This window comes from Cynocephalus volans, chromosome 5 (assembly GCF_027409185.1).
Source record: "Cynocephalus volans isolate mCynVol1 chromosome 5, mCynVol1.pri, whole genome shotgun sequence".
Taxonomy (NCBI): Eukaryota; Metazoa; Chordata; class Mammalia; order Dermoptera; family Cynocephalidae; genus Cynocephalus; species Cynocephalus volans.
In genome coordinates this window covers 92,671,107-92,696,931 of record NC_084464.1, presented here as the reverse complement: position 1 = coordinate 92,696,931, position 25,825 = coordinate 92,671,107, and the positions used below count along the sequence as shown (strand labels likewise).

General features: G+C 36.8%; 1 protein-coding gene across 6 annotated transcripts in view; it reads left to right on the top strand.

Moving 5' to 3' along the window:
* RNGTT (RNA guanylyltransferase and 5'-phosphatase) overlaps positions 1–25,825 on the top strand; it is a 303,195-nt gene that overhangs the window by 135,504 nt on the left and 141,866 nt on the right. For 5 of the 6 annotated variants that reach the window (XM_063096565.1, XM_063096563.1, XM_063096566.1 and 2 more), the window contains one exon: positions 2,592–2,660. The exons of the other annotated variant lie outside the window; for it this stretch is intronic. In XM_063096565.1, the coding sequence (XP_062952635.1) occupies positions 2,592–2,660 (69 nt within the window). The remainder of the gene's footprint in view (positions 1–2,591; positions 2,661–25,825) is intronic. 6 annotated transcript variants of the gene reach the window in all.

The window sequence follows — 25,825 nt, the reverse complement described above, 5'->3', positions numbered from 1 at the left end:
TTACTTTATACTTTATATATGTAAAGTATGTATTGATACTTTATGCTTTATATACAGGAATGGTCCATTATAGGAATTTGAGAAGTTTGGTTGAAGAATGGAAAAGCCATGTTTACTGGCCATAAATGATATACCTACAATAAAAGGAGAACAAATCAAGACTCTTTTAACCTTTTTTTCTTTCTAAAAGAGATGATTGTGGTATTTGTGGTTTCCCTTGAATCTCTGCTCAGCAGAATTTGTGCTATAGGTTTATCAAGTTACTTTTCTTACATGATGTGGTGCAAGAAGTATCAAGATTATGTGTTTTTGTCTTGGTTGAGCCTTCGCCCATTATTAGTTTATGGATATTTGAAAAAAGTTGAAACAGTACACAAAAATTATATATATATATATGAGTGTACTTCAGAAAGTTCATGGAAAGATTTGTATTATCTTTCAATTCTATTTTTCCACAAACTTTTTGAAGGATCCTTGTATATAGTACTTCTCAGTATGAGCACCAATTTCAAAAATTATTATCCTCTAGGATGAATATATCACGTATATGAAAAGAAAGACTTTACTTTACCCTGCCTTTCAAATTTTCAGCAAGAATGTAAGCCGGTATTTTTGCATTTCGATGCTTGAAGTTTTTCTCTTTTGAAAGGAATTTATAAGAAATCAGTACTTTTAATCCATATTGAATTTTTACTTAAGAAAATATCCTCCAGATGGCTCAGTCATTAAAACCCATGAGTGAATTGCAGACAAGAGTATGAATCTCAGAACAGTCCTGAAATTTCTGCCCATTTGGCCAAACTCTGGATAGAATGGCTCTAAGAGTCACAATTTGCCAGCTTCCCACTTTCTTACAATTATAATAAGTGGAAAAAGAAACAAAAAGGAAATACTAGGAGCATTACAGTTAAAAAAAAAAAAAAACATAAATTTATCATTTTAACTATTTTTAGCCGTCCAGTGTTTTTTTGTTTTTTTTTTAAAGATGACCAGTGAGGGGATTTTAACCCTTGGCTTGGTGTTGTCAGCACCAGGCTTTCCCAATCGGCCATTCCTGTATAGAGATCTGAACCCATGGCCTTGGTGTTATCAGCACCTCACTCTCCCAAGTGAGCCACGGGCCGGCCCCTTAATCATGCAGGTTAATGACATTAAGTACATTCACATTGTTGTGCAACCAACACCATCTTCCATCTCCAGAACTTTTTCATCTTTTCAAACTGAAACTTGTTAAATACTAACTCTCCCTCTAACCTTGTCCCCGAACACCTCCCCTTCAACCTCTGGCAATCTCTGGCCTAATTTTTGTCTGTAAATGTGGCAAAAGGGTATTATAGTTTTAAGGAAATTCAAACTCAAATCTGCACTGCCCTCAATTTAGAGAAATTACTGATTTTGAAGAATGAAATGGCACAGAAAATGAAGTCACAGTTTGGAAGGAGAAGCACAGATTTTGTTGCAGGGGAAATAGACTTGAAGTTTTGGTTGTTGCTTTTGGAAACATATAGTTTTGTAAGTGTAGTGCTTTCAAGATGATGTGATTGTGATTAAAGGATGTTTAACACACAGCCTATCCAAAATTTTGGAGACATATTTGAATCCCAGAAGTATCTTGACTTTTCTGTTGATTGGGCAGATTCTGCATAGCATGATGTTACCTGGCTCTGTGAAAGTACATTCTATTCTTTTCCCTGAAATGCAGAAATCAGTGTTCAGAGCGTCCACAGTGATACACATGATTTCTTCAAAATAATAAAAAATTGTTAAAAAGAAGCATTTAAAACTACTTGATCAGAATTAGAAGGTATTAAGGCCTATAACTCTGCTGTGTAGTAGATAAGGCATTGAAAAAACTGTCAGTTGTATTTTGTACTGTGTATCTCCTGTAATGAAATTCTCTATTTGAAAAAATATAAAAACAACAAAAAACAAGACAACAAAGAACGATTTAAAAAAAATTCTCTGAGTGTTTTGGAAAACACAGACAATGCATTTTTGGACTGCAATCCCCAGGTTTGAGCTAGTTTGTGGTTACAAATTCTTGCCCCCAAGCAAGTTTCTTTGCTGTCTCCTTTTTGTCTGTGTTTATTTTTCACTCTATTCTTTCCAGAGTTTCTACTTTCACTCTGTCTTTGGCCTCTATGTCTTCCTTCCTTTTGTGTTGGCTTAGAAATGCATTTAAAAATACATTTTCAATACTTTATCCATTATTGTGGTTGTTGTAGTTAGGACTGTTGTACTTTATGTATTTAAAAAAAATTTATTTTTTAATTGACACATGTTGATTATACATATTTATGGGGTATAGAGTTGTATTTCAGTAATTATGTTTAATGTGTGATGACCAAATCAGGATAATTAGCATATTTATCATTGCAAAAATTTATCCTTTCTTTGTGTGTAGAGAGCATTTGAGCTCTCATTTCACAGTATATTAACCTAGATTCCTCTGGACACTCCCCTCTCCCTTATTTTGTATTTCAGTTCTTACAGCTTATATATTAAGTTTTTATAAAGCTTATCAAGAAATTAAAGTGATTTTTAAAGTGATTTTTGTATTTCTAAGGATTACATTTGCATTTATTTTATAGCTGCTTGAAGGAAATTTTGCCAAAGAAGTCAGCCATGAAATGGATGGACTTATTTTTCAGCCTATCGGAGTAAGTTCATTTGTCTCTGTTTGTGTATGTAATATATACATATACATGTACATATAAAGTACATTTTCCTCAGACATATTTACTTAGGATTGAGTGCTGTGACTACTGCTTTTTGTTAAATTGTTCGTTATGATAGGTTTCATTTATATCTAAATATATGTAATACTAAAATGAACACCTATTTGTTTTCACTCAGCTTAAGAAATGAACACTGTTGGTCATTAGTTTTTAAGGAAGTTAGTCTTTTAATATAATTAATTTCTTATAATTCTTGCAAAATGAATGTTAGTTTATGTTTCTTTACTAGAAAACTGCCAATAGCATTACATAAATGCTCATTTCCTTTTGTACCCTGGTATACCTTTAAGTATTAATGTCTCTAAAACTTCATTTTGCTGTAGGTGAGTAAAATTCAGAGATGTCAATATTTGAAGAAAAATAGAATTTTTGAATATTTATCCCATGTTGAATTTTTGAAGTGCACTGAAGAACTTTTACCAACCTAATAGTTGTATCATTTATTTGGACTAAGCTGTGTTTTACTCTGTAGCAGGGTTTCTCAACCTCAGCACCATTGATGTGTTGGGTCAGACAGTTCTTTGCTGTGGGAGCTGTCCTGTGCATGGTAGGATGTTTAGCAGCGTTCTCGATCTCTACTCACTAGATGCCAGTAGCATCCTTCTGCCCAGTTGTGACAACCAAAAATATACACAGACATTGCCTAATTTCCCCTGGACAGCAAAGTTGCCCTCATTTGATGACCAGTGCTCTATAGGGTAGTGTTTTTCAGAGTGTGGCACATGGAGGATGATTAGTATCACCCAGCAAGTTGTTATAGATGCAGTTCACCTCAGACCTACTGATTAGAAATTTGGGGATGAGTCCAGCAGTTTGTGTTTTAACAAGCTGTCCACGTGGTTCTGACACATGTTCAAGTATGAGAATCACTTACTCTATAAAAAAGAGTTGTATTTCATGTGTGACCACCCTTTTATGTGCTGCATATTGCCTTCACTAACTCTGTCCTTAGAAACGAGGGTATGAGACACAACAATCACAATTCCTTGAACTTGTTAAGACAAGTGAACAGATATGATGTTGATGGGTGGGAGTGGGGAGAGGGAGAAGGGAGGGAGGAATTGGTAAAGGGACAGGAAAATCAACTGCAAAAAAGAAAAAAGAAATGAGGATATGAGCTAGTTGAGAAGTTGTATAGAGAGACATCAAATAGAGTACTTGAAAGGAAGGGAACTAATATTTTAGACACTATGTATTAAACACTATATTACTTAATGCTTTACACAATTACTTTACTGTATGTTTTCCACAAGTAGTAAAACTCTTCTGTAATGCAAATTTAGGTACAACATGATATGTGATTGACTTCTGTCTTCTTCCCAGCCCTCCTTGCCAAACAGAGGGAGGATAAATCTTATCTTCTGTGGTTGAGGGAGGAGGAGATGGAGGAAAGGTAAAGGCTGGAAATGGAAATTGCAGAAAACACTGTCTTAGGAAGATAGAAGTTGGATCTTTGAGTTCCAGTATTTTCCAGGCTCAGTCTCCCTAGATTGAAAGAAGTAAAGTCTAAGTCTAGCTGTAATTACAGAAAATTTCAGTATGAAACTCATGGTTCAGACCTATGCCTATATGAGATTTTGGTATATGTAAAAGAAATGTCTGGTATAGTCTGTTGATTTGTTAGTCTGGTCCCATTCTAGTAGCCACAATTTTTATTGGAATGACATTATAATTGATGTCTGGTAAGGCAAATCTCCCTGTTTGCTGGAATTTTCTTAGATATTTATGGACATTTGGTTTAACATTCTTAAGTTCCATAGTTCATTTGTCATATTACCCAAAAATTCCTGTTAGGAATTTAGTTGGAATGGCTTTGAACTTAGATTAATTTGGAGAAAATTGATGTGTTTACAGTGTTAAATCACCTTCTCAATGAATAAGTTTGGCTCTTTTTAGTTTTTTTTCTTTTCTCTAATTGAGTTTGTTTTTTATTATTGTTAGGCTAATTTCCAGATATTTATCATTTTCTGTTTTTATAGTGAATGGTGTTTAATTTTCTTTTTTTGGTTGGTACTTCTAGTGTACTGCTACACTATTGATTTAATTTATTGATTCAACAATCTTGCTGAATACTCTTAGTTCTAATAATTGTCTAATTTTATATATTGGTCAGGATCTCTAGTACTGAATTAAATATTTGATTTAATTGGATGGAGGAAAGGGAGACATTTATACCTTGTTATCAGTCGTAAAGCAAGAGTAGTTAAATTCTCTCCATTAAGTGTGTTTATGGTCAGTATCTGTTGGATACTGTTTATTGTGTTAAGAAATTTTTGTTTCTGTTGTCCCAAAAGTTTTTAAAAAAAATCATAAGTAGCTTTTGGGCATTACAAGGCATTAACACCTAAAGCATTAATTTTAAGGTATTAATGCCTTTTCTTTATTGAGATTGTCATGCTGTTATCCTTTTTATGCCATTTTTGTAGAAATTATATTGATTTTTCTCATGTTGACCCATCCTTTCATTCCTCAGATATAAATGCCACTTGATTATGATACCTTTGATCAAGGTATACCTTTGAATCTGAGTGTAAGAGTTTCTTGAGGATTTCTGCCACCTTATTTCTTACAGTTTTTGCCCTCTTTTTTTTTATATATTGAAAATAATGAAGTTAGTATTTCTTATTGTGGAAAAAATTATGTAAGTTGCAAGTAATACATGAAAATTCATACCTATGATTTAAAAAGTCAATTAAAATAGCATGACTTATACTGAAAAATAGAGCAGTCTCTTCTCTTACATTCCCTATACCCAAAGTGCCAGTCCTAGGAGGCAGTCATTTTCTGTTATTTTAGCTGGTTATTTTGGCTGTTGTTTTTGTTTTGCTTTTACTTCCATATTTCTACAAAATCTATGCTGCTGTTTCTTAGTTTTCTGTTTTTTACATGATCTGCTTACTTTCTACTGTGAAGAATAGAATTGAGCCCTCTAATTCCACCAAAACACCTATCCTCCTTTCTCCTTCTATCATCCCATTATAATTATATGTTTGGTCAAATGAATATTCAGTATTTATATTTTTATGGTGACATAAATATTGTTTATATTTGAGTCAAGTAGTATAGTATACTATCATATTTTCTTTCTTAGGAAACATTTTTTGCATAGAGTTGGGAATTGTCTTATATTTTCATTTGTTATGATTATCAGTATTTCTTCCCTCAGACTCTCAAAAAGAACTGTTAAATTTTTTTTCAGTGCAATCAAATATATCAGGTCCATTTTTTGCTTGAAGGCATTCCTCCCGAAGTCTTTCATTCTCTAGTCCTGCTGCATAGCTTTTCTTCTTGGAAGTTCTTTTCACTGTCTCATCCTGGAAATTCCATTTACCTTTCTTCTCTCTTAGATCCCCTACTTCTTGGAGTTTATGTTTTCTGCTTTCTTGGTTTGAGTGACCTTGAAAACCTGATGCTATACAAACTCGTCCTTATAGTTATTAGGCTTTTGTTTCAGCTATAAACTGAGGAGATTATTCTCAGTAGTCTCTAATCTGCTCATTACTTTCTACAGTTCTATGACTGTGACTTGGCCCTAAATTGTTTATTGTGTTTGCATAGTTCTGTGCAACTTGTTATAATTCTACCTTTATTATATGTACTAGAGAGTTAGGGAAAAGGTACAATAAACTTTGTAGTTCAAGACTAACTGATCTAAATGTCAAAAATTTCCAGAAGTTTTAGTAGGTCTACTCTTAGTTTACGTATTTAATTTTGTATTTTTAAAAATTTTATCTGATAGGTCATAATTGATAATAATATTAGACAATTGAACTGAAGAGAGGTGTTATAATTTTACCTCAGATTCTCTGTTTGTAATAAACCTTCTAAGACCAGATTTTCTCTGCTTCTTCTTCCTTTTGAATGGCTGTTTGTCTTTATACTTTTCTTCTAAGATATTTCTATCTCCCTTTCCTTTTCTTTATAGAGACATATTTATTTTTATGGCTATGTGTTGTGGACTCCCAAATCAACCTTCAACCATGTCTTTTATTTTGCCTCTAGTATTCTGTTTCTTTACTATGTTATACACTTCTATTAGGGACATCCTATTTTTAAGTGGTTACTAAAGTCTGTTAAGTGGCTCATCACATTGTACTTTTAGGCTATCTTTGATTTCTATTCCTTTTTTTATCATGTCAGATTGAGTCCACATTGTTTTACACTCAAGCTTTTTCAGTAGGTTCTTCACAGCCCCTTGTATTTGTACTGTCTTTCCAGTCCATCCCTGTTGTTTGGCCTAGTAAAATTATATTCTGGGAGAAAGTCTTATATGAGAGAAACAGTGCTGACTGATAGAAATATAATGCAAACTACATATGTGAGCCACATATATACTACAAAATTTTCTCGTAGCCATATGAAGAAAGTTAAAAAGAAACTGGTGAAATTAATTTTAATGTTTTATTTAGATGACTATCAAAAATATTAACATTTCAGCATTTACCCAGTATAAAACAGTTATTATTTATGTAGTAGGTATTTGAAGTCTAGTGGTAATTTTACACTTGCAACACATCTTGTACTTGCCTCCTGTCAAACGCTCAGTGGTCACACGTGTATTGGACACTACAGGCATAGGTATATTGATTCCTCTCTTCCTCTTTCTCATGTGGCATAGCATTTGTACATAATTCATTTGTGGTCTTCAGTTGAATTGTAATTCTCTGTATAATGATATAGCTTTCTTCTCCAGCTTGCAGAACCAAGTAAGGTTATATTTCTTTATTATTTAATTGAAATAGCTTAGCCTCCCTCCCTTCTCCCTCTTCTGAATCCCAGTGCATTGCAATATTGCACGGATCTCTTTTTTACTTCCTAGGTTCTTACCTTTTATAATTGTGCCCTGGGATTTTAAACTTACTCCGTTCAAGGGGTCCTGATTCCAGTCTCCAGTTTCTAGAAAGATGAAATTCTGATGAGTTCATAGAATGATCCCATTTTTTTTTGTGCATTTGCTGCCTTTGAAACTCTTAAGTTGATGTTGTTGAGGAGACGTATTTCTAAGTCATACCTTCCACTTCTCTGACATGGTATTTCTCAGGTTCTCTGGTGCCAGCTCATATCATTCTGAGGCTACCAGTCCAAGAGAAATGTAACATTGTGACTAAAAATGGAAGCAGTTTGGGCTTTAATGAGATCTTGGATTTCTGGGCATACACAGTTCCTTCCTTGCTCTTTATTCCATAGGATTTATGGGGGAATGGTTTGCTTTAGTGAAGCCAAAAGTAATGTCTTCTTCTATCTTTCCTCTTCAGCAGTTGTTAGTTAATTGCCAGACATCTTTAGAACTAACACAGATCGCTTAAATGATTATTATTCTCAAAGCAGAAATGATTTCGTTCAGCATGCTTTGCTGTTTCTTACAATAGATAAAGAAGTAGCCACCACTTCGCAAGGTATGGTATGTTTTTGTCTCAGAAGAATTGTGGGCTTCTCTAAGGTTTCTTATTTATCTCTAAACCTCCAGTGTCTAGGATAGTGTTTGGCCCAATTTTAGTAAATGTTTGTTAAAGGAATGAAAATGCATCCTTGTGTTTTCCACTAGCCTTTCAGATTTTACTGATTTTATAATTTACCAGTGTTGGCAAACATCTTTTACATTTATAGCTGTTTCATCTTCCTTGCTGCACATGCATATGTATAATATAATTTATGCTGTATCTTTTTTCTTTCAAGAAACTTTTCAGTAACTTTCTTTAAATTTCTTCTTGTTTTCTGGCAGAGTCCAGAATCCAAACAGCTGTTCTTCCTGAAATAATAACATGAGCTTTGCCCTTTGTATATTCTTCTCAAGAGACTTCCCAATGAGTTAGAAGTGGTCTCTGGTTAAGATAAGCCACTAAATATCTCTGGTTCTCCAATTCTTCATCTCTAAAATGTAAAGGCTATAGCAGTTTAGCTTTGAAATTCTGTAATGATCATATGATGATCAATATATGTGAATATAAATCAGTACTTAAGAATTCCTTTCTGCCAGTATCTGGTGAAAATGCATTAGGTAATGAATTTTTAATAAAAGAGAAAAAAATACTCTTTTTAATTTTTCTAAAACGGAAATATTTCTTAGGTGGAAATTTAGGCAATTGAAATAGATAAAATGGACTTACTATGAAATTTCATAATACGACTATAACATGATTATATTCCTGTTTTTTTCCTCCTGCCATCATTTCAATAGGATTTTTACTTTTATAGACTTTACCTCCTAAATTAGTAAGATTATAGAGTAAATGGAATGTCTCTGAAAGGGTCACATTTTGTTCATGAGTGGACATTGTCAGTTTCTTTCAGAAATATTAAATTATTATAACAGATTCGTAGTTTATATTTATGAAAGACTTATTAGAAAAAAATGTTTCACAACTACCTATTTTGGAAACAGTTTAATTGATGGCACAGTACTATACTGACCTAGTTATTAGTATCTGGTTCATCATTTTCATTTTCTGTGAAATTTTAATGATTTCAGTCTTTGTTTCTTGATATGTTTTATTTGTAATTTTAATTTCTCATGATTATTTTCTGTCTAGTTTCTTATTTCTTAAAAGCATACTGTACCAATTTTAACTCTATTAGTTTTTGCCATTAATATAGACCTCTCATTGTTTTCACCGTGTGTCCTTTAATGGGACTTCACTGTTAATTGGTAAAACGGTATCTGGCTGTAAGAAGAATATGCTGCTTAGTCACATGTCTACCCATGCTATTTATCTTCAGTGATTCTTTTATATTCCTACTATATTTTTGATAAATCTTCTAAAGGGTATTCTAGGTATAAATATATTGACTATGCCATCCAGAATAGGCTTCAATTTAGCATGAGTCCATTCAGAGTAAGCAGGAAGCAGTTTTCTCCCTCATATGCAAAATTTTATTCTACTGTGTAGCCTACGTTATTTTTCATTATTTTGTTTTGCAATTTTAACCTTAAATTCTCTCACAGAGACTGATTTTTCTATTTTTACCTGCTGTGTGCTCTGTGTGGTTCTGTGTATTCCACTTTCAGAATTTTGATTTGCCAAAGCTCCAGACTGAGACTGTACTTATAGCTCCTATACGGAGATTTGACTTTTTTAAACTTCTTTTAAAAAAATATAAATTTAAGTTTTTATTAAAATAGGTGAATTTGGATGACATTATCAAATGCTATATTTATGATATTCTGCTAAAGGAAGCAGAGCTTAAGACATATTTTTCTTTCCTTTTTTTTTTTTAAACTTTCTTTTCTTTTCTTTTTTTTTTTATTTTTTTATTTTTCAAATTTTATTTTGTCGATATACATTGTAGCTGATTATTGCTCCCCATCACCAAAACCTCCCTCCCTTCTCCCTCCTCCCCTCCCCCCCAACAGTGTCCTTTCTGTTTGCTTGTCGTATCAACTTCAAATAATTGTGGTTGTTATATCTTCTTCCCCACCCCGGTTTTTTTTTTTTTTTTGTGTGTGTGTGTGTGTGTGTGTGTGTGTGTGTGTGTGTGTGTGTGTGTGTGTGAGTGAATTTATATATTAATTTTTAGCTCCCGCCAATAAGTGAGAACATGTGGTATTTCTCTTTCTGTGCCTGACTTGTTTCACTTAATATAATTCTCTCAAGGTCCACCCATGTTGTTGCAAATGGCAGTATTTCATTCGTTTTTATAGCTGAGTAGTATTCCATTGTGTAGATGTACCACATTTTCCGTATCCACTCATCTGATGATGGGCATTTGGGCTGGTTCCAACTCTTGGCTATTGTAAAGAGTGCTGCGATGAACATTGGGGAACAGGTATACCTTCGACTTGATGATTTCCATTCCTCTGGGTATATTCCCAACAGTGGGATAGCTGGGTCGTATGGTAGATCTATTTGCAATTGTTTAAGGAACCTCCATACCATTTTCCATAGAGGCTGCACCATTTTGCAGTCCCACCAACAATGTATGAGAGTTCCTTTTTCTCCGCAGCCTCGCCAGCATTTATCGTTCATAGTTAAGACATATTTTTCTAATAATTCTTGACTCTTATGATGTCTCTTTGTGGCTTTAAAGGAAGAGAAACTTAAGATTTTTCTCACCTAATTCTTTGGAATTGAAACCACTGTGCTTATACATTGTCATCAAGTTCCTTTTGTTTACCAAGTGAAATGGACTTTTTATGGTTGCTCTTGCATATTCAAAGGAAATACCTTAATTCTCTTTTTCACTTGTTCTGTCTTCTGAACAATGAACTAAGACGAGAGTTGATTACAGACAGGTGTAGCTTATGGTGGTGAGAGGAGATGTGATTTTAGATGGTCCAGGGAAAGGGCTTTAAATGGCATTGCATTATACAGTAAGAAATTTAGTTACATTCTTGTTTGTTTTCTTCCAGTCTCTAAGATTATAAGGAGAAAGTCTATTTCTAGTTTTTAATATCTAAGACTTGCTAATCTTTCCCTTTTCAACAAAGAGTGTGGGTCTCCTTTTAGACCATTCCATAGGCAACATATCTACTGGAATTTAGCATCATTGATTAATTCCATCATATCTAATTTTAGGAGTACTTATTATTTAGGGTAAGCAGTACTGTTTTCAATTATGGTGTATAAGGTATGCCATTAGGTATAAAGTTTCCATTTAAAAATATGTTTTAGATTTAGGGTGAATTAATTTAAAGAAAAATAGTAAGTAAAAGTACTGGTGGTATTTAGATATGACAGAAATCATGAGGGTGATACATGAGAAGTTAAAATTTAGAAAACGCTATGGTAAAGTTAGTTATTAGTTTTCTATGGCTACATTAATGCATTACCACAAACTTGGTGGCTTAAAACAACACACATCTATTCTCTTACAATTCTGGAGGTCAGAATTCTAAAATCAGTATCACTAGGTTGATATCAACATGTTAGCAGAGACATGCTCCCTCTGAAAGCTCTAGGGGAAAATTCATTTTCTTGTCTTCTCCAGCTTCTAGAGCCATATTCTTTGCATTCCTTGGCTTGTGGCCCCTTCCTTCATCTTCAAAGCCAGCTGGGTAGCATCTTGCTTCAGTGGTCACCTTGCCATCTCCTATGTCAAATCTGCCATCAGGTCCCTCTTAAAAAGACACTTGTAATTGCATTTAGGGCCCACATAGATAATCCAGGATAATCTTCCCATCTGAAGAACCTTAATTTAATCACACCTGCAGAGTTTCTTTTTGCCATGTAAAGTAACATTCACAGGTTTCTGAATTTCGTGGGGGACCATTTTCCAGCCTACCACAGTTATCATAGCTTAATATGACATTTCCAGCTAATAGCTGTAGACCCTAATACCCAGTCTAATTTCTGATTCTGTCTTTGTAAGATTTGTAAACTACCCTCCTTTGTTAGGTTTTTCTATTAAAAACAAGTGCTAAATGACACATTTATTACTTTTAATGTAAAACTTGCCAACATTTCAAATTTTTCTTTTGGAGAAGTCTAAAACCTTTAATGAACTTATCTTTAATAATTAAGTGCAGGGTAAGTGATATACTGTTAGGACAAATAATACTGTATATTAGGGGTAACCTGTATTTTTTATAATGTTAAAATGTATGTAAATTTTACTCTTTATTTTTAAATTCAGGCATATCCAAGTGTTAGAATCTACAGTTCTTTTTTTTTTTTTTTAATTTTATTTTGTCGATATACATTGTAGCTGATTATTGCTCCCCATCACCAAAACCTCCCTCCCTTCTCCCTCCCCCCTCCCCCCCAACAATGTCCTTTCTGTTTGCTTGTTGTATCAACTTCAAATAATTGTGGTTGTTATATCTTCTTCCCCCCGCCCCCCCCCCCCCCCCCCCGGTTTGTGTGTGTGTGTGTGTGAATTTATATATTAATTTTTAGCTCCCGCCAATAAGTGAGAACATGTGGTATTTCTCTTTCTGTGCCTGACTTGTTTCACTTAATATAATTCTCTCAAGGTCCATCCATGTTGTTGCAAATGGCAGTATTTCATTCGTTTTTATAGCTGAGTAGTATTCCATTGTGTAGATGTACCACATTTTCCGTATCCACTCATCTGATGATGGGCATTTGGGCTGGTTCCAACTCTTGGTTATTGTAAAGAGTGCTGCGATGAACATTGGGGAACAGGTATACCTTCGACTTGATGATTTCCATTCCTCTGGGTATATTCCCAACAGTGGGATGGCTGGGTCGTATGGTAGATCTATTTGCAATTGTTTAAGGAACCTCCATACCATTTTCCATAGAGGCTGCACCATTTTGCAGTCCCACCAACAATGTATGAGAGTTCCTGTTTCTCCGCAGCCTCGCCAGCATTTATCGTTCATAGTCTTTTGGATTTTAGCCATCCTAACTGGGGTTAGATGGTATCTCAATGTGGTTTTGATTTGCATTTCCCGGATGCTGAGTGATGTTGAGCATTTTTTCATATGTCTGTTGGCCATTTGGATATCTTCCTTAGAGAAATGCCTACTTAGCTCTTTTGCCCATTTTTTAATTGGGTTGCTTGTTTTCTTCTTGTAAAGTTGTTTGAGTTCCTTATATATTCTGGATATTAATCCTTTGTCAGATGTATATTTTGCAAATATTTTCTCCCACTCTGTTGGTTGTCTTTTAACTCTTTTAATTGTTTCTTTTGCTGTGCTGAAGCTTTTTAGTTTGATATAATCCCATTTGTTAATTTTTCCTTTGGTTGCCCGTGCTTTTGGGGTCGTATTCATGAAGTCTGTGCCCAGTCCTATTTCCTGAAGTGTTTCTCCTATGTTTTCTTTAAGAAGTTTTATTGTCTCAGGGTGTATATTTAAATCCTTAATCCATTTTGAGTTGATTTTAGTATACGGTGAGAGGTATGGATCTAGTTTCATTCTCCTGCATATCGATATCCAGTTATCCCAGCACCACTTGCTGAAGAGGCAGTCCCTTCCCCAGTGAATAGGCTTGGTGCCTTTGTCAAAGATCAGATGGCAGTAAGTGTGTGGGTTGATTTCTGGATTCTCTATTCTATTCCATTGGTCAGTGTGTCTGTTTTTATGCCAGAACCATACTGTTTTGGTTATTATAGCTTTGTAGTATAGCTTAAAGTCAGGTAGTGTTATGCCTCCAGCTTTATTTTTTTTGCTCAGCATTGCTTTGGCTATTCGTGGTCTTTTATTGTTCCATATAAATGTCTGAATAGTTTTTTCCATTTCTGAGAAAAATGTCTTTGGAATTTTGATGGGGATTGCATTGAATTTGTATATCACTTTGGGTAGTATGGACATTTTCACTATGTTGATTCTTCCAATCCAAGAGCATGGAATATCTTTCCATCTTCTTGTATCCTCTCTAATTTCTCTCAGCAGTGGTTTGTAGTTCTCATTATAGAGATTTTTCACCTCCTTGGTTAACTCAATTCCTAAGTATTTTATTTTTTTGGTGGCTATTGTAAATGGGCAGGCTTTCTTGATTTCTGGTTCTGCATGTTCACTATTGGAGAAAAGAAATGCTACTGATTTTTGTGTGTTGATTTTGTATCCTGCTACTGTGCTGAAATCATTGATCAATTCCAAGAGTTTTTTTGTAGAGGTTTTAGGCTGTTCGATATATAGGATCATGTCATCTGCAAACAGGGACAGTTTGACTTCATCTTTTCCAATCTGGATGCCCTTTATTTCCTTCTCTTCTCTGATTGCTCTGGCTAGTACTTCCAACAGTATGTTGAATAGGAGTGGTGAGAGTGGGCATCCTTGTCTAGTGCCTGTTCTTAAAGGAAAAGCTTTCAGCTTTTCCCCATTCAGGATGATATTGGCAGTGGGTTTGGCATATATGGCTTTAATTATGTTGAGATACTTTCCCTCTATACCTAACTTATAGAGGGTCTTTGTCATGAATGAGTGCTGAACTTTATCAAATGCTTTTTCAGCATCTATAGAGATGATCATATGGTCCTTGTGTTTGAGTTTATTAATATGGTGTATCACATTTATTGATTTGCGTATGTTGAACCAACCTTGCATCCCTGGGATGAATCCCACTTGATCGTGATGAATAATTTTTCGTATGTGTTGCTGTATTCTGTTTGCTAGTATTTTAGTGAGGATTTTTGCATCTATATTCATCAAGGATATCGGCCTGTAGTTTTCTTTTTTGGTTATATCTTTACCTGGTTTTGGTATCAGGATGATGTTTGCTTCATAGAATGAGTTTGGGAGATTTGTGTCCGTTTCAATCTTTTGGAATAGTTTGTAAAGAATCGGTGTCAATTCCTCTTTGAATGTTTGGTAAAATTCTGCTGTGAATCCATCTGGTCCTGGGCTTTTCTTTGTTGGGAGCCTTCTGATAACAGCTTCAGTCTCCTTTATTGTTATTGGTCTGTTCAAGTTTTCTACGTCTTCACGGTTCAGTTTTGGGAGCTTGTGTGTGTCCAGAAATTTATCCATTTCCTCCAGATTTTCAAATTTGTTGGCATATAGTTGTTTATAGTAGTCTCGAATGATTCCTTGTATTTCAGATGAATCAGTTGTAATATCGCCTTTTTCATTTCTAATTTTTGTTATTTGAGTCTTCTCTCTTCTTTTTTTTGTTAGCCATGCTAATGGTTTGTCAATTTTATTTATCTTTTCAAAAAACCAAGTTTTTGATTCGTTGATCTTTTGAATTGTTTTTTGGTTTTCAATTTCATTCAGTTCTGCTCTGATCTTAATGATTTCTTTCCGTCTGCTAACTTTAGGATTGGATTGTTCTTGTTTTTCTAGTTCTTTAAGGTGAAGTGTTAGGTTGTTCACTTGCCATCTTTCTATTCTTCTGAAGTGAGCATTTAATGCAATAAATTTTCCCCTCAATACTGCTTTTGCAGTATCCCACAGGTTTTGGTATGATGTATCATTGTTTTCATTAGTTTCAATAAACTTTTTGATTTCCTGCTTGATTTCTTCTTGGACCCATATGTCATTAAGTAGAATGCTGTTTAATTTCCATGTGTTTGTATAGTTTCCAGAGTTTTGTTTGTTGTTAATTTCTAGTTTTAATCCATTGTGGTCTGAGAAGATACATGGGGTAATTCCAATTTTTTTGAATTTATTGAGACTTGATTTGTGACCTAATATGTGATCTATCCTGGAGAATGATCCATGTGCTGATGAGAAGAATGAATATTCTGAGGTTGTTGGGTGGAATGTTCTGTAGATATCTGCCAATTCCAATTGGTCTAGAGTCTTGTTTAGATCTTGTGTTTCTCTACTGATTCTTTGCCTAGATGATCTGTCTAATATTGACAGTGGAGTGTTCAGGTCCCCTGCTATTATGGTATTAGTGTCTATTTCCTTCTTTAGGTCTAATAGAGTTTGTTTTATAAATCTGGCTGCTCCAACATTGGGTGCGTACATATTTATGATTGTTATGTCTTCTTGATGGATCAATCCTTTTATCATTAAGTAGTGTCCCTCATTGTCTCTTTTTATGGTTTTTAGTTTAAAGTCTATTTTGTCAGATATAAGAATAGCCACTCCAGCTCGTTTTTCTTTTCTGTTTGCATGGTAAATCTTTTTCCATCCTTTCACTCTTAGTCTGTGTGAATCTTTATGGGTGAGGTGAGTCTCTTGTAGGCAGCATATAGTTGGGTCCTGCTTTTTGATCCAGTCAGCCAGTCTGTGTCTTTTAATTGGGGAATTTAAGCCTTTTACATTAAGAGTTGTTATAGAAAGTGTTGATTTCTTCCTAGCATTTTATTGGTTGTTTGGTTGTCTTAGGTGTCTTTTGTTCCTTGCTTTCTGATTTACTGTTTGGTTTCTTTGTTTGTTGGTTCCTTAGGTTGTAGATAGTGTTTTTGTTAGCTTGTTTTCTCTTCATGAATGCCATTTTTATTGTACTAGCGGGTTTAGATTTTTCTTAGGTTTTTATGGCAGTGGTAGTTATTTTTCAGGAACCAAACCCAGTACTCCCTTGAGGATTTCTTGTAAGGGTGGTCATGTGGTAGTGAACTCCCGCAGTTTTTGTTTGTCTGAGAAATATACTATTTGCCCCTCATTTCGGAAGGATAGCCTTGCAGGGTAGAGTATTCTTGGCTGGCAATCTTTGTCTTTTAGTATTTTGAAAATATCATCCCATTCCTTTCTAGCTTTTAGGGTTTGTGATGAAAAGTCTGATGTTAACCTTATTGGGGCTCCCTTATAGGTGATTTGACGCTTCTCTCTTGCAGCTTTTAAGATTCTCTCTTTGTCTCTGAGTTTTGCCAATTTGACTATGACATGTCTTGGAGAAGGCCTTTTTGGGTTGAATACGTTTGGAGATTGTTGAGCTTCCTGGATCTGAAGATCTGTGATTTTTCCTATACCTGGGACGTTTTCTGCCACTATTTTGTTGAATATGTTTTCAATGGAATCTCCATTTTCCTCCCCTTCTGGAATACCCATGACTCGGATATTTGAGCGCTTGAGGTTGTCTGATATGTCTCTCAGATTTTCTTCCATGTCCTCGATTCTTTTTTCTTTCTTTTTGTCTGCTTGTGTTATTTCAAACAGCCCATCTTCAAGTTCAGAGGTTCTCTCTTCAACTTCGACAAGCCAGCTGGTTAAACTCTCCGTTGTGTTTTTTATTTCGCTGAATAACTTCTTCAGTTCAGCAAGTTCTGCTACATTTTTTTTCAGGACATTGATTTCCTTGTATATTTCCTCTTTCAGATCCTGTATACTTTTCCTCATTTCATCATGATGTCTAGCTGAGTTTTCTTGTATCTCATTCAGTTTCCTTAGAATTATCACTCGAAATTCCTTGTCAGTTATTTCAAGGGCTTCTTGTTCTATAGGATCTAGAGTATGAGATTTATTAACTTTTGGTGGTGTACTTTCTTGATTTTTTGTATTTCTCGTATCTTTTTTTTGGTGTTTATTCATTGTGGCAGGGGGTTTCACAGTCCACTGGTTTGAGACTAATGACTAACTAGGATGTTGCTGTGGTTGCCAATTTGGTATGGCTCCCGCCGTGACTGCTCAGTTGGCCTCTAGTGTCTTGTGTGTGTGATTGCCTCGGGTCTTGGGCTTCTCCGGGGATCCACCTTTCTGGTCAGCTTGGACTCTGCTGGGCTGGTGGATCACGTACCACAGGGTGTGTGATCTCTGTTGAGCTTTCACTTCCTGTACAGGACTTCTCCCCGTTCCGTGTGCTCTGGCCCAGGCTGTTAGATCGTGCAGTGGCGACCCCACCGGGTGTGTGGTTTCTGTCGAGTCTCCGCCTCCCTGGCCGCACGTCTCCCCCCTCTGTGCGCACTGTGCTGGGCTGGGGTGTGTCTTCTGCACCCCTCGTCTATCAGCTGGGCCTTCAAGACCCCGCTCAGCACTGCCTCGCCCAGGAAGTCTACCAGGTTTCTGCTAGGCACAGACGACCGGTCTCTCTGGGTGCCTTTGTAGCACTGTGTAGATCTTTCTCGGGTCTTGTTCACCTTTGTATCCCCCCTGTATAAACCGAGTCTAGCTCCCGCCTGCAGCCTGCTCTCCAGCAGGTTCAAGCGGACCTGGGAACTCTCCTACCACACTATTCCCAACCAGAAATTCGTTAAGCTTTTTTCCAAACTGGTGGCCGCAGAGATGGTATCTGCCTCCCAGTAACAGGAAGTTTACCGGGGCCGGAGTCCAGGGTGTGGTGGAGTGACAGTCGGCTCGCCCGTACTTCCTTGCCCTCCCAACACTGGTCGAGGATGCCCCACGCCCCCAGCCCCACCAGAGAACTGCGGAGGGAGTGGGCGAGGAGGCTGGTCTGCAGGCTCCAGAAAGCCCCGCGCCAGGCCAGCGAGTGGGAGGGCTCAGTGATGGCCGAGCAGGGCGGAGCTGCCCGCACCTGGGAAAATGGAGGCAGCACCGGGGCGGTGAGTGGCCTGGTGGTGCAGGCGGGAGCCGCGTGGGCATCCACCCCCCAAACAGAGCTGAGCCAGGGATCACTCACAGTGCTGTGCCAGGTCGGGTGTTCGCTCTCTGTCTCTGGTTTGTCACCTTCCGTGTTCTCGGCGCTGCCGCCTCGGGCTGTTCAGTCCCGGCGCGGCTCGGGCGCTCCCAGGAATCTTCTTTAATGCCGGCCTGAAACCTCGAATCCTGAATAGGGCAGCTGGCCGCCTTCAGTGCGGCCCCAGCCTCTGGGATCCTGGCTGCATCCACAGCAGCCCTGGCGCCGTGTTCCCTGTTTCAAGACTCGCTTTTGCAGCTCAGAAACAGTTCTTTTCCTGCTCCACACTTCAAAGCTGTTGCCTGTAAATGAGGCAGCCTCTCCTACCGGGGGCAAAGTGGCGTTGAGCCCCCACGACCGGCCAGCAGCTGTAGTCCTCCCTTAAGAGATGGTGAGAGGAAGGTCCACAAGTTTCCCGGCTGCCTGAGGCCCAGTGGCCGCCTTTTACACCTCAGCTACTCCGCGCCAGCCGCCGCAGCCGCCGCCATCTTGAAACTCCTCTACAGTTCTTTTTTTCTGGAACTCCTCTGCCTGTCCAGAGACCAATCCACCAGTCTCTTGCTTGGTGGCATTTATCTGGCTATTAGTATTCTTAGAGTATAGGACATACAGGGGCTAGGACAGTAGGTATACTTTCACTTAAGTTTACCTCCAAGTTTCAGTTTTTCTCTTCTGTTTGTTTGAATCTTCTGGATTGGAGCTTCTGTTGTTCAGCTTTTCTGCCGAATAAACCCAGAAATGAAGGAGGGCACCTAGAGGTTTAGTGCTCCTTATGTAAACTTTTACCAGTCTCCTTGTTTTCAGTTCCATACCTCATACTTCTCCTCCTTGCAACCTTCTCAGTTATCTGTTTCTTATATTACCTGATCCATTCTGGGGTCCTGCAGCATGCAGCATAAATTGCTTGCATTGGTATCCTTCTCTGCAAGCACTTAGTATTGTTTTCTTTGTTTTATGCTCTATTAACTTCTCCATCTACTTTCTATCTTTCAAAAAAGTATTGAACTCCCATTTTAGTGAGTTAAAGTGGATAGAAATGCACATGCTTAATCTACCACATTTATTAGACAATCTCCAAAACTTCCCACTGTACAGTGTTTGGTCTGTTAGCTCCCATTAGCCAACAATTTAAGTAAATCATGAAAGAGAATGTTTTGAGTGACCAGTCTAGCAATCTGAAAGAGTGTGTCTACATAAAGTGGAAAGGAAGTCCTGGTGAAGGGTAGGAAAAGCTTGATTTTAACCTGTAATCCATTTTCTAGAACCACAGAAATATTTCAAAGGCAAATGAATGGTGAAAGATCAAGAAGATTCTTGGTGCATCTACTTGTGTGAAAGTTCCATGACCTAAATATGTTTTATGTTAGAAAGAAGTTAATTCTACTCTGTTAAATAAATTATAATGAGTGGATTGAAGGTGAATAAAAGGTAGAAGATGTTAGTACTACTAATAAAAGAAAATGTTTTGAATCCTGGCAAAATATTGAAGAATAATGCTAAAGATACTTTATTAAAATGATGATTCTATTAAGGACAACCCCCCCTAAAATCAGTCTAGAAGAAAGTTTGTTTAGCTTTTGATCCTATTTTTAGAGACATAACCATGTAACACATCCAGAATTGCACATAGTTTACTTATTACTTTTATAAGAAAAAGGAAAAGCAAAATTAATTAGTAGTTTAATCAAGAAAATAAAGCTTAGGATATTTCTTTGTATTAAGAAATGTACCAGTATCTGATTTTGACTAAAATGCAGAGAAATGAAAGCCCCAATTCACACAAAGTAGATTCAATTGTAGTTACAGAATTATAGAAAATCAGAGCTGAAAAAGATACCTCCAGGATTATCTAGTTCACTGGTTTCAAAAAGATCATCTCCAAAGTTCTAGGTTTCTGTGAAGTACCTCAGGTGACCACATGGAGGGAGTGGTTACTAGATAAGCATTCTGTTATATCACAGCAGCCCTGATCTATTACTTTTATGTATTGTACTTCTAGATAAGAGTATGTCTTACAAAGGGCTTTGCCTGCTAAGTAAATGATGTTTGAGTCAACTGCTTTTTTGAAAGGTTGCCACTGATCTCTCTTCACTGCACAATCAAGATAATTTTTCAACCCCCCTGTAGAGCTAGAGCTAGGTCTGGAGCTCACAGACCCCTCAAGTCTGTTGTCCAGACTGGGTCACAAACCCTTCACATGCAGGTATATGAGCTAGGTAACTGGGAAAAAAGTCCTTGGAGTCTTGGTTGAAGAAAGAGTAGTCTTTATTTCTGCACATACATGTCTAGGAGCTAGGCAGTCCAAAGAGAAACCCAAAACTCAACTGCTACCAGCAAAGTCCAAAGAAAAACTGAGCAGCTGCCAGCAAAGTAACATGCTTTATTTTTAGATGCGAGCTCTCTGCTGGCCAGCAGTTCCAGCCGCTGCTCCACACAACTCTCTCCCTTTCCTCCTTGGCCTACAGGTCGGCCATGGTGGTGCCCGCTACAGCCATTGCTCCTGCTTGGCCCATTCTGCTGTCCCAGCAGAAGCTCACTGGAGCTGTACGCTGGAGAGGATGGGCCATGCGGGGTGGAACCCGAGGCAGTAAACGCCAGCCAGGTGGCGGTGCTGCGCATGGGCACTAACTCCAGCCACACACAACTCGTTTACAAAGAATGTGCTGCACTGTACCCAACTGGACCTAAGGCGAGGGGGCCTGATTAAACTATTCCATTTTCCCGACACCCCCTTTTTTCCGATCCTCTAGTGTTAGTCTGCCCCAAAACCCAGCTTGGCTTGCCAAAATTTGTTACCCCAGGGCATTCAGCTCCTGGCTTAGGCTTGTCAAAATCTTGTTACTGTACACAAGTTTCACTGCCTTCCTCCAAACAAAAACAACTCAAAAGTGAAATGTTGATGAAAATGGAAGTCAGTTTTAATTTGGAAGTACTATGACTTGATGAGAGGTGTTAGGCTAACCCTTCTCTCCTGTAAACCTGAAGAATGGCCAGACTAAAACCATCTCCCCAATTCAGATTTATTGAGGGGGTTTTAAAGAGGAGATTGAAGGAATGGAACATGAGAAGAAAAAAGCAGGAAGGAGGGGGACATAAGCCCTGGGGGCTCCATGCAAGGAGCCAGGTGCAAGGCCTTGCCAAGTCTCTGTCTGTTTCTGTTCCCATCCTTGGGGTTATCTTAGGGCTCTGCTGGAGTGGTAGAATCAGCAGAATTTTATTGATGTTTTCCTTGGTTTCTCAGGGTCTGGATAGTACGTGTCTAACTGCAAGTCTGCAGCGCCAGGCTGACTGGAAAAAAACTTTACATTTATGTAAATAATGTCATTTTGCTCTGAAACAAGTTTCAAAATATCAAATAACCATGGGAAAAGAGGGAACTCAGAGAAATTCATGCTAAGAAAAATTTGCTTACAGCCAAGTGGTTTTAGGTCCCACATTGCTTCAGTCCTACTCACTCCAACAATGCTCTCTTCTGTGGCTTCTATTATGATACCACATGCTCCTGATTCCCTACTAGTCTTTTGCCATTTCTTCTCTGTCTCATTCAGGCTCTTTCTCCTGTACTAGCCAGTGAAGTTTCCAAAGCTCAGTATCTGGACCTTCATTCTCTTTTATGCCCTACTCTCCCCCTGGAACCACATCTATCCCCATGACTTTAGTTCTCTCCTATAAACCTACAGACTTTTGATCTCTGTATGAGCTCCATATTTGGTTATCTGATTGCCTATCCTGATATTGTTTTTTGAATTTCTCAAAACAAGAGAAACACAATACAGATGCTCCTCAACTTAACGATGGGGTTATGTCCTGATAAACCCATCATAAGTTGAAAATACTGTTAAGTCGAAAATAATGTAAGTTAAAAATTCATCTAATACTCTGGTAAACCCATCGTAAAGTAAAAAAATCCTAAATCCAAATGCTCCTTGATTTACTATGGAATTATATCCTGATAAACTCATCATAAAAACTGAAAAATCTTAAGTGTTACCAATGTAAGTCAGGGACTGTCTGTATATTTTAAAGCCGAACTCTTTCTTTACTTCCAAAACAATCATACAAGCAAACATACACTATGTACAAACTGATCCTTTTCTAGCATTTCCTACCTCATTTACTTAAATCAGAAATGTAGCTGTCATCTTTGGTACCTTTCCCATTCCTCCTTTCCAAGTCTTGCCTTATCTTCTAAGTATCTCTTTAATTGTTCCTTTTTCTCCCCACTGCCACTGCCACACCTCTAATCTGACTTATTGTTCATTGCCTCTTGCCTGTACCACTGCAGTATCATCACTCTTGTCTTCCTCCAGTCTTTTCTTCATTCTACATCCAGTGTTCTTCCTTAATCTCTAGTGTTTTCCCCTTGTTTCAGGTTAATGACCAAAATTAGATTTGGAGCTAGTTTTACTTTTTTCTTTATCACATGCTGCCTTTTGGTTTCCTCATGTGTTTTGCTGTTGATACAAAAATAACTTTAATGTGATTTTATTTAAAGGTGGCTTAATTATATTATTCATAAACAGTGTGTCTTAGTCAGTTTGGTATCCTATTACAAAATTTTAGAACAACAGAATTTCATTTCTCACAGTCCTGTAGGCTAGGAAGTTCAGGGTCAAGGTGTTGGCAGATTCAATTTCTAGTGGGAGCCTGCTTCTTGGTTTATAGGTGGCTGTCTTCTTGCTGTATCTGCACATGGCAGAAAGGGTGAGGGAGCTCTCCTGGTCATTCAAAAAGGAGCTAATCCTATTCATGAGGGCAGAGACCTCTTGACATAAATCACTTCTCAAAGGCCCCACCTCCTAATACCATCGTATTGGGGATTAGGATTTTAATATATGAGTTTTTTGGGGGGACACAAGCATTCCGTCTATAGCACAGTGTTTTAAAAAAGTTTAAATGTGAGCTATACTTGACAAAATATTTAAATATTTTGAGTAATTAGCTGTTTATCATATATATACGCACACTTATATGTATGTATATATGTGTGTGTGTGTGTATACTTTTCTTTTTTAATGAATCCTAAGAATATTCAAATACCTGTATTATTTCTAAGGCTTAAGGTTCAAACTTTCATGAAACTGAAATCATCATTTTTAAAAAGAACCATTTTCAAATAGAATTTTCCATCTTTTATCAGTCTATGTCATAGAACAAGTAGGTTTTATTAGACTCCTATTTATATGGTTTTCAGTTCTGTGATTTCATTGGCATTTTGAATTGCTAATCTTTTGTGGTTTGTCACTTAAAAATGAATGTTTTAAAATGACAGTCCGACATTTTATTATGCTATAGGTAGTAGATCTTTTACTTGATAGTTATTAGATAATTTAATTTAATTTACAAAGCTGATAATAAAATTAAATCTTATTTGTTTACCAGCTTTTACAAGAGAATTTTCATGGTGATTTATGTTGCATATTAAATTTTTACTTGTGGTAATAATTGAATTAATTATTTTTTAATCTTTAAAAATCATCTTTGATTTTACTTTCATCATCTGGAAACACTTATGTTTCTAGACAAGAATTTTAATGCCATTAACAATCTATCACTATGAAGTAAAAACAAAACTGTGTATAGTGGGTTCCATGATTGAATAAAAATAAAATGATTGAATTCGAATAAAAATCTTGAAAGTATTTTTGTTTTATTTTTAGAGAAATGGATTTTCTTGTTTTATCCACCAGCTCTGCTGTGGTTAGTAAAACATATATTTGTTTCTTTTTTTTTTTTTTTTTTTTTAATTTTTATTTTTTATTTTATTTTATTTTTTAATTTTATTTTGTCGATATACATTGTAGCTGATTATTGCTTCCCATCACCAAAACCTCCCTCCCTTCTCCCTCCCCCCCTCCCCCCCGACAATGTCCTTTCTGTTTGCTTGTTGTATCAACTTCAAATAATTGTGGTTGTTATATCTTCTTCCCCCCCCCGGTTTGTGTGTGTGTGTGAATTTATATATTAATTTTTAGCTCCCTCCAATAAGTGAGAACATGTGGTATTTCTCTTTCTGTGCCTGACTTGTTTCACTTAATATAATTCTCTCAAGGTCCATCCATGTTGTTGCAAATGGCAGTATTTCATTCGTTTTTATAGCTGAGTAGTATTCCATTGTGTAGATGTACCACATTTTCCGTATCCACTCATCTGATGATGGGCATTTGGGCTGGTTCCAACTCTTGGCTATTGTAAAGAGTGCTGCGATGAACATTGGGGAACAGGTATACCTTCGACTTGATGATTTCCATTCCTCTGGGTATATTCCCAACAGTGGGATGGCTGGGTCGTATGGTAGATCTATTTGCAATTGTTTAAGGAACCTCCATACCATTTTCCATAGAGGCTGCACCATTTTGCAGTCCCACCAACAATGTATGAGAGTTCCTTTTTCTCCGCAGCCTCGCCAGCATTTATCGTTCACAGTCTTTTGGATTTTAGCCATCCTAACTGGGGTTAGATGGTATCTCAATGTGGTTTTGATTTGCATTTCCCGGATGCTGAGTGATGTTGAGCATTTTTTCATATGTCTGTTGGCCATTTGGATATCTTCCTTAGAGAAATGCCTACTTAGCTCTTTTGCCCATTTTTTAATTGGGTTGCTTGTTTTCTTCTTGTAAAGTTGTTTGAGTTCCTTATATATTCTGGATATTAATCCTTTGTCAGATGTATATTTTGCAAATATTTTCTCCCACTCTGTTGGTTGTCTTTTAACTCTTTTAATTGTTTCTTTTGCTGTGCAGAAGCTTTTTAGTTTGATATAATCCCATTTGTTTATTTTTCCTTTGGTTGCCCGTGCTTTTGGGGTCGTATTCATGAAGTCTGTGCCCAGTCCTATTTCCTGAAGTGTTTCTCCTATGTTTTCTTTAAGAAGTTTTATTGTCTCAGGGTGTATATTTAAGTCCTTAATCCATTTTGAGTTGATTTTAGTATATGGTGAGAGGTATGGATCTAGTTTCATTCTCCTGCATATCGATATCCAGTTATCCCAGCACCACTTGCTGAAGAGGCAGTCCCTTCGCCACTGAATAGGCTTGGTGCCTTTGTCAAAGATCAGATGGCAGTAAGTGTGTGGGTTGATTTCTGGATTCTCTATTCTATTCCATTGGTCAGTGTGTCTGTTTTTATGCCAGTACCATACTGTTTTGGTTATTATAGCTTTGTAGTATAGCTTAAAGTCAGGTAGTGTTATGCCTCCAGCTTTATTATTTTTGCTGAGCA